Genomic DNA, 16,900 nt, shown 5'->3' with positions numbered 1-16,900 from the left:
TGAAAATTTCATGCCACGAAAAGGCCATCGGCTCCAATTCGCAAACATGTCATGCCGGGAATATATCTTGTTTTACAGTATATTGTCTGAAGTAGTGCTCCTTGATCTGTGGGCAAGTAGAGACGAGATGAGATATGAACATTGAGACCTGAATGTCTAGGTGTAAAGGCACATGAATTCCTGAAGCATTTTTGCAATATTTGAAGCCCAATAGTCTCCTGCGATACTCAACTCGCTGGCATTACCTATTTCTCAGAACTGCTCAAGGAATCACTGTCTTAAACTAGGCATGCTTCCCCACTTGAGAACCCTATGTCTCCATCACTACGCCTGGTATTTTAAGTGGAGGGCATCACTAATGCTGATTGAAATAGAGCGTTTGGAAGCAACCATCTCTGTCAGTGTCCACGCATCAATGAGAAGCTCCTCTTTCAGCGTGAAGATCCATCTCCCGATCTGCCTTATTTATTTCTCTTGCCTCTAAGGACATCTCAGTGCCAAAGAACACAGACTGCAGGCAGACTGTGGTCAAGTGGGGGGGGGGGGGGGGGGGGGGGGGGGTCGGGAGGGGTCGGAGTTCAAAATGTGATCTCATTTTATGCAGACACTTCATTACATCAGTAGGTGACATGCATTGTAATGATAAATTGGAATGGTTTATTCACTCATTTGACCAGGTATTTGGTTGCATTACTATGGCCAAGATAAAATGAAATATTTGGCTGTAATTGCATAATTTTCAAGTAAATATTTGAGTGTTATCAATTTAATCATTAGCATTGAAACGAGGAGTTTACTATATTTGCATTACATTGTATCAATGTATGGAGTGCACAATAAAAGCAGAACACATTCCAGAAAATAATAAATTCCCCAAAAGTTAATTCAAATGTGTTATCTTGCAAATAGACAATAATATCTGTTCATCTTTCACTTTTTTCTACAGTATTTCCTCATGGCATTCTTTGCAGCAGTAACTGTATCAATTTTTTTATATAGGCCTATATGTGGAATTATGCACATGTTTGTTGAAGCACAGTTTGTAAACCAATATGAGCTGTAGCACAAAGCCATGAAATCATGTGAAGGCCATCGTCTGAGATAGAAAAGGAGAGGGAAAAAGTTATTTCAAAAGTTGAGGGGCTTGCTGGACTGAGTAACTAAACTGCTCACTTTTTCTCTGGTAAATGAATAATGCAAACTGCTTAATATGCCTTCTTTTATTTCTTCATCAGGTGCTCCTGTTGTCAGGGAAACCATACCGGATATGGTGTAATTCTTCTGCGAAGATGATGTAAGCTTGCCGTTGACACCATTCACAACTGGCTGCTAGAGAAGTGATCGAGATGGGTCCCCGACTACGCAAGAGAATCCTCATCTTCAGTGGCTCCCTGCTCTTCACAATATTTAGCTTCCAGCTGACAGGGTTCAACGCCCTCAGGGGAGACGAGGAGTCCCACAAGTTCACTAACAATGCCCTTCCCAGTACTAAGAACCATTTCAGAACATTTGTCCCCATCAGCAAGAAGGATGCAAACGGTGGGAAGTCCCTCCAAGCTGGAAGGCACTCGAAGGGAGGAATTAGAATTGACAGCAAAGACACTCGCAGGACACTGCAGGATGTGAGGACAGCTGATGACATCAAGGGACATCCCAGGTTACAGGAAGCAGAGCTGGCATCAACAGGAGAGGCTGCCATGAAGAATGCCACGGTATCCATGACGACCAGGCTCCAGTTTGAGCAGCTATTTCCGTCTCTCCTGGAGGAAGGAAAATGCCCTTTGTGCTATGGGACAGGAAACTGTGACCAGATTTACACAGGGAACATTTCGTTTCATATTGGGAAGGTGAATCTCAGTGAACCCCATGTGATAACGGGTGACTGGGGTGGCAGGAGGATCGTTGCAAAGAGGTTGGTGCGTCGGGAGACATTTCAGAGACTGGAGTCCATCGTGTGCCTAGAGATCCACTCGGATCCCCGGCGGCCCTGTGAGGTCAACATTGCGGCCACAAACAGTTGGATGTCCAAGAGCTCAGCCCTGGACAGGGTCCAACAGCTCCAACGAGATGTCTACAAAGAGAGCATCTTATCCTTGAGGTCAGTTGAGGTTGAGACAATGTTGGTCAATTTCCTTCATGTGTGATGTCAAACTTTAGGTAGCCAATAAATAATTTTTCCTGGATTCATGAATATTTTTGACACTAAAATAACAATGATTTGAAAAAAGCATTGGCAGTTTCCTAAGGATGTTGACAATCGTTATGTTTCTCTTAGATGCCATTGATATTCTATCTTTCTTCTCATATCTGTATATTTAAGATTAATGACTCTGATCTATTGTATGATGAAAAATGACAGATACAAAAGATAGATAGATAGATACATACATACATACATACATACATACATACATACATAGACAGATAGATAGATAGATGGATAGATACAAAAACTTTTTGTTCAATACATGACTCATTTGTGTGTTCGTGTCGAGTTTTTATTCTATGCTAAAAGGATTTTTCTTGACTTTCATGCATCTGTCAGTGAGCATTAGAGCAAATGAGTTTATGTGTAATAGTATACATATATTTTTTGGTATTTTACTTTTGAGTTTTGACTTTCTGCTACCTGTTCCTGATATCTGAGATCTCATTTTATGATATTGAAAAAAAAAAACCCAAAACAACTTTATTGACGATCTGTGACTACATATGAATTAGATCCATTTGTTATGCTGAGGCATGAAAACATCTCCACACAAAGCTTGTTTCCTCTTTCAGACTGCTTTGATTTTATCAAGATGGGGGCGATGGAAGGGTAGGGGTATTTTGAGACGTATTTACAACATAATCTGCGACATAAACTTAACTGCCTCATCAAAGTGGTTACAGTGCTTGGACGGTCCTGGTAACCATAACATTTTATGATTGCCATAACTGTCCTCTTCCCTCTATCCTGCCAGTTTTCATTGTATATATGGGACCCCAAGCTCAAATGTGTGTTGTGTTAAGAAGCATATGAATGTTGATGGAGATCCTGCTACCTCTCACATGAGAAACGTTCTTGTGCAATGTAGTTGATTATTGCAGCAGTTACAGATTTCAGTCACCACTCTGCAACCTGTGGCTCAAAATGCTAACCTTCATCTCAACACTCTTAAGATTAGAAAACTTCCTGTGCTTAATTTTCTCCATATTGCAGTGGTCCTTGAAGGTGCCAAATAAGGAGAAAGACAGTCAAAATATGTATATTTTTGGTTAAAAAGGAAAAGGACATTAAGCTGAAAGACACTTTTGCAATAACAGCACCTAGATCAAAGTATCCTAGGTGACCATATTCCGATTGGTTCAGTGGACTTTATTTTTTTATCTCTGAAGTAATCAATCTCTCCATATTGCTAAACAGACATATGCATCTTTCAGTACGAGAATATGGATTTAAGTTTTTTTTTTGTGCAGTTTGAATTTAAATCTATTCATTCAAGGAGCTGTGATGCCCATTCTTCTACGCGGGAGCATGTTGCTTTGTAAATATCCCAGATATTTGTACATTGTAGGCCTATACATACACTTGACTGTAGTGTAATCACAACTGTGAGCTTATTGCAATCACTGTATGCAATTACTACAGAGTTAGAGACGGAAAGAAGAAACAGCAAAGAGGTCAATCAATAGGCTATATTTCATATTTTAAATCATGTCTTTTACAGAAATTCAGAATTACTGAAATGACTTTAGTTGGAGTGTACATGTAGACTTGTAGTAAAGAATCAAAATGTTTAGTTTTTGGCAAAAGTTCTGATGGATCACCCAGAGGAAGCATTTCACTTTTTTCTGATTAAAGATGATGAAGAGTCTAGATTTGGTTTTCTGTGGACTGTAAGAAATGCTGCCATAAATTATTTCATTTTATAACAAATTGCATCCTACTGAACATCTATTTGAACCTTTTTCATGATGTGTAGCTCCTTTAACCCCCACATGGTAGAAGATGTTAAGTGTGAGGTAGGCCCTATATTCACCCTTTTGAGTGGCTCCCTGTTCACTTGTGTCCATTGACCACCACGGTTTCTAAAACCCCCTCTGCCTTTGTTGTCATTATTGGTCTATTATTGGGCTTGGCATCCTCTGGACTAGGCCCAGGTTCTGGTCTACAGGGATGAATGTAAGGGAATATTCTAACTTTTAATCCTTTGGCCCCCTCCTAGCCCATCAATCAATGCTGGTAACTGAGGAAGTGAGGGTGCTACTCTCTTCATATTCTATGTCTTTTCTTGGTAGAGGTGGCTTACTCAACCGGCATTCATCACGAGTATATAAACACCTAGCCAAATGCTGATTTAGTCAACTAGATCTAGATTCACAGGTACCGGCACATATCTAGAATAGAATAGAATAGAATAGAATAGAATAGAATAGAATAGAATGGAAAAGCAGTGTGAAGAATTCTCGAGAGTGTCTTTAAAGGAAAGGTACCTAACTTCTATTTTGACGGAGTTGAGGTGGTCTTCACTCGGTTTTGATTCAAAATTTGTATCAAATCAGGATACAATGCAGAACTAATGGACTGAAGCCTTATACAACAATGTGATTGAATGTTTACCATGGTCTGGTGATTGGCAGGCCAGAAAACTCATTATCCTGTCTCCTAATTCTTCTTGAAGAGCGTGCGATGCAGTGGGATGTTTTAAATTAGGTTGTGAGCTTTTGTGAAACTGAAAGTGTGTGCTGGATTCTCAGCACGGGAGGGAGGATGGTGAGTTAAGTGAAATGGTGACTCACTGAGGAACCTGCTGTACAGTTGAGAATGTTTCATACTCGACAGATAGGAACAAAAGGGAACAGCTGTTAATGTTGTGTGCACTTTCATAGAAATGCCCCTGCTTATCTCCAGAAAATGTGGTAATTTGGCAGTTATCTCCTAAATCTGGCGCTGTACGCTGGCATTCTTGATTCTCACAGGATGTTTGTCACCATAGACTCGATTTATCGTATCGTAACAGAGGGCTATTGGAGGAGACAAGCTAATAACATACAAATGGAATTGCCATGACTCACACATACAGCGCTCGGAACATACGACTAGACTACATCACTCAGCAGCAACAAAATTCCTTTCCTCCAAGACATACTGGTATTTGAAGGCTGTGGGAATGATATGTGGATTTTAGTGCAGATGAATATGTAACTTCTGTCTTCATTAATTGGCAGGGTGGATACTTGTATGGGGAAATGAGACCATTCTGAGGATTACAAACTGTTGCTTGGCATCAACATGCCTAAAAAGTTCTAGCATGTTGTGATAAAGAAAAATTATCAGTACCTAGGATAGTCTTAGTCACCTGTAAGATGACAGGTGGCAGTATCTTACAATGTACATGCAGTGGCTGAATTCATTCATTTTTAGATAAAACAAGTCAACAACAATAATCCAATCTAGAGAAAAGAAGTGAAATATGGAATGAAAAAAAGATACACCTGTATTGCCTAAACTCATATCACCATTTTGGTAGCACTTATTTACGTATACGTGCACACCCGTTATAAACAAAGTCCTCGGGGACCGGCGGTTTTAAATACAAAAAAGTTGGAACAGAGAAGTAATTTACATTGGAACTGTACAGCATGCATCACTAGGATGTGTAACGAGACTAATGTGAAAAGCTCTCCTGTCACAATGCACTGATGTCTTTAATAGCCAATCACAGCCGTGATGATGATTCAGTTCTTGATAGAGCAAAGATGTTGACAAGTGTCTCAACGAATTCGATTTGCTCTAGCAGGTTCCTTACTGAAATGGACTACCTTGAATCTAACCCAATTTTTATGCTTTTTGCCTCAATTCTTGTGGTTCTCTCCACAAATCTTACAAAACAAGGCTTTGACCATGATGGTATGCATACAGCGTTTTCCTTTACCACACCTGGCTATCCATAATTACACCTATATAGTGTAGACCTCTCAGTTAGCTTTATATGACCATTGACATCACTCTAAACTCTAGTATTACAGGGGTGTGAATACTGTTACAACTGGAGGTTCTAGTTGATTTTATTAATCCCAAACACCACTATAGTGCCACACTTACATTGACTATTTTCAGATACGGTACTGCATGTAAAACGAGGAATGTTCGCGTGCATTTTAATTTCGCGAATTTCGTGAGCGCCAAGGTTCACAAAATTAAAATGCACATGAAATTTCTTGTCTACACTATATGCACTAAATGCCAGTGGCATTTCATGCCACGAAAAAGGCCGTCGGCTCCAGTTCGCAAAAATTTCGTGCCGCGAATATATCATGTTTTACTGTATCAATAGTTTGCTTAGCTTGTGTGGGTTGTGAAATTTTATAGTAAAACTTTCTTCTTTCTTATCTTGTTATTAATATTAGTGTGAATAGTTGTAGTTTTGACCCGGCTGTAACAGTGTTTACATTCAAAGTTTTGATAGTTTTGATAACTTTAGGCCAAAGAAGCATGTGGGAACTATTGATATGTAATGTGAATTTCTACTGCCAAGATAGCAAAGAAAAGGATTAATGAACAAGCACCAACCTTCAGATTTCAGCTGAGGTTTGTAAGGAATGATACAATCAGGTAACGTAGAGCATAAGAGAAAATAACAATGAATCCCAGCACAGACTGACAATTTACTTTATATTTACAATAACATTTTCTTCCCCTGACTTGACTTTTTTTAAGGGTAACCTTTTGTTTTCATAAGTGTTGTCAGTTCCATCAAACTGTATTACTTGAGAGAAAGTGAGGGAAAGACTTGAAATGTGAAGAAGTTCCAAAGACATTCATGTACCAGGAGTTTAGAGCATCATGTTATGACAATAACACACATAATATTTTCTAGGCAAAATACATAAATGAATCATCAATAAGCTTTCAGTATTCAAATTTGGTGGGTGATTTATGATGAAGATGTTGTAAAAGGCTCGTAAAATCCATTTTATATTTGTGGCATGATGATGAGGATAACAGTTTGTTGATACTGTAAAATTCTGTTTGTCCCTCAGTGCAAGGTAAACTATCTCTAAAAACTGCTGTAAAATGAAAAGAAACAAGGGTTAGAGTTAGTATCCCACTCTTTTTTTTAATGGTAAAAAATATATGTTATGGCCAATACCACCCTAGTCGTGAGTGCCCCACATTGGATTGGATGATAACATTTAACCTTCCATACCCAGTTTTATCTTCAATATTCATTTCTAGACAGTGGTATACTGAAGGAGATAATCGGACAAACTGCAAGCCAGTGACAGGTTTAGACTGGCATGTGGATGGTGGTCCATCAAGCGATAGCGGCATTTTCAAAGCTAAAGCTGTCGATCAGATAGCAGTACAGAAGTTCAGACAGTCTTATGATTTACTATGCTACAGCTTAGCAGCATCCCTGGATTCTACATATCAGTTGAAGTGAAACAGAAGATCCTTCCATACACAAGTATTGGTTTTTACATTGCGATAGAAAAACTTAATTTTATTTATTGTCATTCACAGATCAACAAAAAATTATCACTCAGCTTCAAGCAAAGTACATGTAATTTCTAGGTGCACATACCATATGATAGCCTTAGCATGACCCTGAGCACCCTCACTCAAGCTCAGTGCATTGACTTGGATAATGAGATTTTTTTAAGCACATTTTTTTTTTGTATACTCTTCACACAAACTGCATGAGGCATATCATGAGGGTCTAAAAAATCAAGAGTGACTGTTTTTGTATTGTGATGCAATCATGATAACCAGTGACTTTTTTTTTTTTTTTGGGGGGGGGGGGAGGTTAATATTCACACAAAAGAATTATCAGTTTTGGCATCACATTTCAAAATGGTTTATGATTTTTTTCCAGGTTTGTGTCAATGGGCCTATGAGAATATTAGTTTGAATGAGGTAGTGTATGATGTTTACAGGGAAAGAGAAAAAAATGGAAAGAAGGTTAAGAGAAAAAAAATTGGGCAAGGGATAAGCCCTTTTTACACATTGTGTTTCTTAACCCCGTATTTTCTCTGACCCAGGACTATCGTTAGTCCCGTACCAATTTTTTCAGCTTTTTACACTTGCCAATATGTCCTCTACTAAGCTCTTGTACGGGGCTAAGGAGAAAATTGACCTTTTTACACTCGTATTTCTTAATCCGGTACTTTCCAAACCACGTGCATATTCATGATTACGCTGTGCACTGTACACGTACACGCACGCACCGGCAGCACTTGATTATCTCGTTTCTGATTGGTCAGTGGGGGTCGCACTTCGTCTCCGTCGCTAAGTCCCGGATTATTTTTTCGTTCTGTTTATACTCGTTTGCTTGGCACCGCAATTGCGGGGTTAGCACCGCCATTGCGGTGCTAACCCTGCTATTTTGCAGGGCCAGATAGTATGGGACTATCGGTGGGGCTAGTCCGCTTTGGCAAAAACGAGTGTAAACAGAAAGTGGGCTATGGAAAGTCCAGTACCGACGGTGGGGCTAGGGCCCCCCCCATAGCCCCACCGTTGGTACGGGACTAAGCAGAAATTTGCAAGTGTAAAAAGCCCTATAGAGGACTAAGGCTGCATGTATGTGGGTGTGAGAATGTTTACAGGTGAGTGCTGATTTGTGATTCAGACAAAAGACTCCCTAGATAACTGTAATACAAATATCTAGGGTATGTTCTATGGTTGGTGAGTTTCACGTTAGTTGCACATTCACATGCTGCATGCTTCATGTTTGCCTTCTTCTGTATTGCTGTTCATCATATCCGCGTATACCAAGTGCCTTACCAAGTGCAAAAGTCATGTAAAAGAAAAAAGTGACATTGAAATTTATTAGGACATGACTTGATTTGATTGGGTTTGGTTTGATTTGTGATTGATATAGATACTGTTTTTCTGTTGTCTTGTGTGTAGACTGATATGGCAAACTCAAATACATTTCTTTCTGAAAGATATGAACAGAATCAACAAAGTCATCTCAAACTTACTGGTGCTATGATGAGGGAGTCTGTATTTTACATATTTGAAATTTCAACTGCAGCATAGAATTTACATTAAAAAGGTTTTATGGCTCCTTTAGTTTGCAAACGTCCCACTCCCACCCCACAGCCAACTGGACCCCATGGAAGACCAGCTTAGTGTAGCTGAATATGGGCTATCCAGCCATCTTTCACAGATGGAAAATGAACAACAACAACAACAACGTGATCCATCAACACAGTAAATGTGATAGCATTGCAGATATCAAGATTGATAAACCTGCTAAGTAGAATGATTTGGAATAAATATAAGAAATTAAATTTAAATTTAAATCAAAATTTGTTATAAATCAAAAACTTTATACCTCCTGTGTTAATTTGAAAGTCTAGAAATGTTTTGATAGGGGAGACAATTTGGTATTAATGAATCCTTTCATTATAGCCATTTAAGTTATCACATTATGATAAAATGCTTAATCACTGCACACATGACTATGTCCAAACTTCAAATCTCAATTTCTTAAATTGTGTGCATGTTGTGGCCTGATTTGATCCTATAGTTTCTGTAGGATTTCTGTCTTCTTGTGGGTTTTTTAAACTAAAGTTGGGCTTAGAACAAGGAGAATTCAAACATGAAAATATCTTAAATCACTGTCAAGCAACTTTATCAGGTTTTAGTGATGATGGATCAGCTTAATCTCCCGATCTCAATTTTATATCATTTTCCGTGTAATATCAAATGTTACACTATTTTGCAGTCATAACATAGCATTGGATAATTCTTTACGTTCGATGTGGGAGTTGAATTCTTCTAGAGTGCTGTTTGTACAGTTTGTGTGGTTTTTTTTTTTAATTCCATAAACCATTTGTTTTTTCAGTGGAGACATTGGGACTGAGTTTAGATGACGACTGTGTAGGTCAGCAGGAAACGGTGTAGAACGGAATAATATTTTTGAAAGGAAGGAAACTATCTTGGTCACGCTGTCTGAGTGAGGGTCATCTAGCCATGTAGCTTGCATGTCCGACTATGTCTTTACAGGATCATAGACAATACGTCAACAATTCTATGATTCTCGACAACTGCCATAATTGACAATCGATGCAAGCCTAATAGGCAGTAGTACAAAGCCCGGTTTGGGAAATGGGCGATAAATAAGTCTAGGCAAGGAATAACAAGTTTGTTACTGTTAACCATTCAGGACCAATGGCTTCCTATTGCAACAAAGTAATTGAGGTATACACAATGGAAGCATCATTAAAATACACTTTGATAACTGCTATAAAAATCATCCACACATACAATATGTTTGTCACAAACAGAATTCCAGCCGCAAAATACATCTTAAGTCGAGCAGTGACAACCAATAACGCTGTTAAAGAGGATGTTTACAAGTTTGTTGTGTATCAAGGAATTTCTTGACCCTGAGGCAAAGATAATTGACATTATATCTGAACATGTTATACTGGCTGAGTCTTACAGTGGCAGAGGATAATCCAAAATCTCCTATAACAAGTGTTGTCAGCGACTACAGAGAAAGCATTTTAAGACTGACGTTTTCAATATTTGTTAACATGAATTGAAGCACTTTCACTCCTGTTTCCTGTACTGATTTAATAACAAAGTTGCAGAGGTTCGATAATAAGATTCATCCCATCAACCCAGATTATCCCATCTCCCTAATTATTGCCGACACTGTGAGTAAGGTTTTCCATCCATTCCATGTGTCTGTCTATCAGTCTCTGTGATCATTGCTTCCTTGATCTAATGATGAAATGTAGCTTTAGTGGGGCTACTCTAACTAATAAGACCTTTAAAAGAATAGTTTAGCAGTGAATTAGATGGCACTTTCAGATGTGAAATCATGATTGGAGCTGAAACAGAGTAAAGTCAGATGATACTCAATAATGCAATTTAAAGGGAGTGTTGCATCTGTTAAAGGAGGTGGCAAAAACAAATGAAATATAGGATCATCCACTGAAGACTAAATCAAAGTCAGTGGTCCATGAAATGTTATACAAATGATGCACAGGATAGAGTGCATTAGTGAAGATGTAGCGCACTCGAGGGTATTTACAATTGTGAAACATTAAATGCCACGAAATAATCCTGTGCATCATTTAAAATGGGTCGAAAACTAACAGCATTTTTCACGTACCTTTGTGGGTCAATACCAGTCAGCTACATGTAGCACTCGCTCAAGAGTCAAGATGTCCGAAGATGTTCGTCCCAAACATTTACGCATGTCACACTCGGAAATCACGCACATTTAAGTACTGTACGTATAAGAGTATACGTACGCCACACATTAACCGTTATGCACACAAGAAAGGCCGGCCGGCAGCCCGAACTAGAAGTTGTTTACAGGATTGACAGCGCGTATAGTAGCGCGCGACGCACTTGTAACAACTGATTGAGTGCGCACTGCTAGTGTAAAGATTGTGACGTCAGGCCGTGCATGTTAGTGAGAAATTAATGCAAGCACACGTGACTCATTTCAGCGCTTCCAATTGGCTACATTCTTGAACCCATTATATAAAAGTATATTAAAGTTAGTAATCAGACCCATCAGTGACTATAATTGGACTTGTAAGAAATCAAATAGGAGTTGGATTACTCTGCAACAAGTTTCCCCACCATGCAGACATTCGTAGAATTACTGGTATTAGGTCTATGTTTATTAAGAATGCATTCTGTCATCAAATATTTTGAAGGAGATATGAGAAAAGAATCCACTCTCACCATACCCCTTTAATTTTGGTGTGAAATCCATAAGTCTCCTTGTTTATCGACTACTTCCACTTCAGCCAATGCATCAAATTCGACCCTGTCACAGAGTTCAAGTTACTATACAATGTCTGAGCTTTCAAAGTTAAACTGCTTTGCCAGATTTCTCTCTTTCTTTTCTATATCTCTCTCTCTGTCTGTTCCTGTTCTGTACTTTGACTTCTTATGGATTGATTTATTAATCATCAATGTATGATTTCCAGCAAATTGACGTCAGCGCCAAATGATACTTATTTTGAATGCAAATTTGAAAGAAATAACATGCCTACCAAATACTCCATAGTCGCAAGTCGCAAGTCGCAAGTCATGATTGTATGGTAGAGCCAGCCCCCTTCCCCCAGTTAGAATTTCGCATTCTCAAGCTGGATTTTTGACAATTTCACACGGTCAGCTGAGGGAGACGTGTAACTATGGAAGAAACAGTAACAATGTCGAGGTTTACTCAGTAAACAGCACATGATCCCTAACCCCGGTGGGTTAAAATGATGAAAGGAGGTAAGAGAAATGACAGATGTCTGAGAGGGAGGATGTTATTTGTATGGGAGACAGCATTGGGGTAGGAAAAATGATTAATAAGTGGTAGGCCTAACGCGCCAGTTCCAGCGAATGAAGGCAATTTCCTTGTGACATGAAGGCGAATTTCCTTGTGACACAAGACAGCCGAATTGAGAATAAGATCACTATGGGTTCATAAACCATGATTTGTCAAACTCCCTAAAAGTACATTTGTGCAGCTGTTTTTATTAATTGAAAGAATACTGTTGTAAGTTATTATTATTTGGAGGTAAATAGATTTATACTCTTTAATCAATTAATTAATTTGAAAGGGTTTTCATTGTAGGGTTTCTTTTTTAATTCTTATTGTTTAAAAGTGTTAACAGCCATTCAGTCATCTTGCTGGTATATAACTTCGGAATTGTCAAGAATAGTTACAATATCTTTGTTCTTGGCCAGACCTGACCCCTGTGCGTCAGTCTCCAGCAGACATCAAGATAACCAACCAGACTTGTATCTCTCTAGAGAGAGAGAGGAACCCTTGGTGAGACCGCTTGCTGATACGAGGGGTATTTTGTTCGGACCTGGGGGTAGGTTGAACAATTGGGTATCACCCCCAAGAAGGCGGTAGGATTTCTCACGACAGGGGGACTCCTTGGAAAACGGGGAGTCACTGTCCTGTGCAATTAAAGTGATGTGTCATTGATGCCAGTTTGACGGACATCGAATGCTCTTGGAGACAGCTGAATGTTGTCGCCGGTCGTTCACCCCAGATGACGATGTTCGTGGCACACGCTCTGACTGGAAGGGAAAGAGGTGATTGGAAATGCAGTTTGTAATTGTCACCTACAGATTTTGATGGGTGAAACTGTAATTCGAGAGACACCATCAAACATTTTGATCTAACTGATTTAAGAAAAATTGCAGGAATGCAAATTCCAAACAATTTTTCTTTTCTGTGTCAAAATTTCATGGTTTCCCCTCACCAGATAACAATAGTCCAATAGATTTTGTCGTACAAAGAGTCGAAGAAAACATTTTTAGAGTTTCCTGTTTGCAAGACCATCCCTTGGATATATGATAACTAGATTGCCTGGAATTGCCATTTCTCATAAGACTTAGAAATCAGACAACAGAATGCCAGAATAATGAATAGTTTTATTCTCTGATACAGTATGCATAAATGGAACTTACCAGTCTTTAGTTTACGAGAATACTGTACGCGCCATATATTCAGTGATTCTAATTTTTATCAAATCAGGACTTTCTGACAATTTCACGAGTGATTAAATTCCAGATCATGGAGTGTACATGTCACAGTCATATCGGGATCAAAGGAAATTTGTGTGTGTGTGTTTTTTATATCACAAATAACACTTGACTGGCCAAATTCATGAATGATAAAAATTTCACAAAAATATTTGGTGTAGACGGTAGTGTGATTCTCTGTAATCAGTCCTGTCTCAAAGCATTTTTGTATAAATATCATCAAGTATGTACAGTTCTCACACAAGTGTTTGGATAATCTGTACAAACATCTACACTAGACACAAACTGTCTTGCCATAAATATCAGAAATAATGTACGCTTTGACTATTTAAATTATCACACAATGATATTGATTAGATATTGTATAGATTCAGTTCATTCTTGGCTTGTGTCATATGAAAGTATTTGTTAAAATACACAGGTAAGAAGCAGCAACTTCAGTCTTTCCATCAGCTTAAGTTCTATCATATTTTTGCAAACTGTATGCAGTCCATGATTTACACAGCTGTAGAAAGTAGGGGCAGTCTCAATTTCACTGTGTTTCCCCTCATTTGATGGTCCATAAATCCAATCATTCTGATGGTCTCTCTGGATGTTTCCACCCAGAAAAAAGAAAAGAAAAAGAGAAATAACCAATGCTTAGAGGCTGAAAACAGTTTTCAAAGGCTTGGGGGGGGGGGGGGGTTCCTTGCTATGACTTAAGGATCAGGTTAATATACAGTTCTCTTGACGATGATTGACCCAGTCTATGGCGCTAGAAGAATATTGGCTCATGACCAGTAAAAGGAATGGCTCAAAAACCCCAATCCGATATAAAGCAAAACCTTTTGCTGGCTTTCTTTATTATCAAAAAGACAAGCTGATGTTGACAAAATTTTGCAGTATTCTCACACTCAAGCAATTCACATTTTGAATGAAACTATAAGTTCTTAGAAGACATTAAGGACAAAGGCAGGGTCTTTTTTTTTTCTTTGTCAGTGAGCATTGGAAGGACTTTTTTTTTCAAATTGCAGTTTGGTCTGTCATGTGGAAAGTTGAGTGAATAGAAAGAGGTTGTATGAGTAGATAAAGCCTTCTTAACATTCGTGTACATCGACACAAGGGGGGGGGGGGGGGACTCATTCTGAATAGGCATTTTTGCTCGCTCAACTCCATGTTCCTTTTTCACATATAGTTCATTGTCTCCTAAGATCGTGTTTTGCTGCATGTTTACTGTGAAGGGGAGCCAGGGTGCAGAAGTTGAAAATCAACAATGCAAAGACACAGATGAGGATGAATTGTTTGTGATTGTAACCATATCTTTATAAGTTAGTGTAATCCTTTAAAAAAAAATGCAGACTTTTGAGCTCACATCAGACATAGCAGAGGAGCATGAACAACTGCTTTTTATTACCAGAGTATTGCAGCTTTTCTAAGAGGTCATGTAATAAGTAAACAAGATGAAATACATTGTCACCTCGGCTGTAGGATTATGACTCAGAATAGACTAAAGCTACACGCTGGCTTTGACCTAGTGGAAGTTAACCCACTATGCTGTGCATGCCATTTTACAGTTTTGTGGTATTAAGTATAATTGCAAGTCCATCAACATCACTACATGCTGCTGTTTTGTGGCTATTTCTCCAGTCTGGTAGCACCATTTCCATTAATGGAGAGGAAAATGTGATTTGTCAGATGACTGCTTGATATCATAATTTCATGGACCAACAGGGCTTAAAGAGTTTCATATCCTGTCTAATTGTGAGCCTGTATCATAAAAGGAGAACTTTCCGACATGGTGAATGCATGTATGGTGGTACACAGAACAGGGAGGTTTAGACCTACTTGCCAGCAGGCCGCGAAGCGGAAGCATTTGAGACAACATTAATCTTATCTATGAGATGCAGTCTGAATGTTGTAGGAGGAGGGGTTTAGCGCCTATCGAGGTTGTGATCCGATAGAATCACATCCCAAATGACTTCAAGACTCTTCCTTTGACAAACAATGAATGTTGCTGTCTTTTATTGTGGCTGTTCATTTGCAGTACCCTCCCACTCGATCAAGATAATTACTTCCACTAACCTGCTTTGTCAGTGTTATAGAGATGCGATGACAATAGACAAGAGGTTATTGTTTGTTCAGAATTTATGACAAATGTACCTATTTTGAAGATAAGATTACATGTACAGTCAACATTTTTATATGAATTGTAGATGTGAGATTCTTTATTCATTCATATTTTAATGTGTCAGCATAGAGTGTAATCGGAAAACATATGATGGCAATTTATCACTAATCCATATAAGCATGTCATGCCCTGTAGCTTTTGCCACTTAAAAGTATAAAAGGGGAAAGAATATTTTGGTGTTTCTCATTAGCTTGCCTGCCCAACCCCTCTCCACACAACCCGTAAATATATTCTCCATTTATTCATCTTTTCGTCCACGTTCCTAATTCTATCTCTCCATCCATCCATCCATCCATCCATCCGTATCTCCCCCATTTCCTTCTCTCTCAGCTAACAAACATTATTTGTCGGCTTATCGTTTGCTCTTCTCTTTTTCTTTTTCTTTTTGACTTTACCCCTGTGGCACAGAGTGTACAGATCAATCTTTATAACCAAATACATGATTAGCGAATAATAAGGGTTCTTTTGGTACCGGCCAAGCTCAAAGTGCCTTGCCTCGCCCCATTTGCTCCATTCATCTTGTTGGGGAAAAAAAGAGAGGGAATATATATATCACACTTCTTCACAGGGCATCGACCTGTGCAACACCTCTCCTGATCAAGTTTAGTTGATTATTATTTTTGTCTGGCACACCTCTGCGATGTCTTGTTACAGTTCCTTTCATGCTTGGTTGGCTGATTCTGCAAGTTTTTATGCGTTCTGTTCTTTCCAAGATACATACCCAAGTGCATTCCAAAGATTTCATCATTGTCTATTTATTCTTTAAATATTTTTGCACAAATATGTTTACATACTAAAAGACCAACAGAGTTATTGTTGGGTGGAAAAAGAAACATACTTATTGCTTTCTCCTTGCTAAGCGTTACAGTGAAATTAATTGTAAGTAAGCACAATGAGCACATGGACTTTGAAATAGAATGATATGTATTGTCATTCATTCTTATACTGTTTATACTTATGTAGTTGTACCTAAAATATACTTTGTGGTAAAAGTTCATCCCGTGTAGTAAAAGTTCATATTCTGAACTTCTGAGACTTTGGATTATTATGTCATTCCTTTGTTGCTCTCAAAAAACCACCAAGCCCCACAATCAAATGGCCAATTACACAGTTACTTGGGCGATTAACCACCACAAGAACTGAAAATGTTGATGAGGTCATCTGGAGGTTGCCAAGAGAGATGAAAGAAAATGTATGGAAAGGTTTATTTCACCTTCCATCAC

At 38.6% G+C, this 16,900-nt stretch overlaps 1 protein-coding gene across 1 annotated transcript in view; it reads left to right on the top strand.

Annotated features, from left to right (window-relative positions):
* Positions 1 to 1,276: 1,276 nt before the first annotated feature.
* The window catches only part of LOC139722617 (divergent protein kinase domain 2A-like), a 65,068-nt gene continuing 49,444 nt past the window's right edge, over positions 1,277 to 16,900 (top strand). Inside the window, exon 1 of the mRNA XM_071633918.1 lies at positions 1,277 to 2,098. Coding sequence (XP_071490019.1) covers positions 1,347 to 2,098 — 752 coding nt within the window. The 5' untranslated portion in view covers positions 1,277 to 1,346. The remainder of the gene's footprint in view (positions 2,099 to 16,900) is intronic.

The sequence above is a fragment of the Diadema antillarum genome, unplaced genomic scaffold (assembly GCF_040938485.1).
Source record: "Diadema antillarum isolate AM-2024a unplaced genomic scaffold, OU_Dant_1.0 scf00000167, whole genome shotgun sequence".
NCBI lineage: Eukaryota > Metazoa > Echinodermata > Echinoidea > Diadematoida > Diadematidae > Diadema > Diadema antillarum.
The sequence above is the reverse complement of the archived record's forward strand: the minus strand, read 5'-3'. Positions and strand labels throughout refer to the sequence as shown.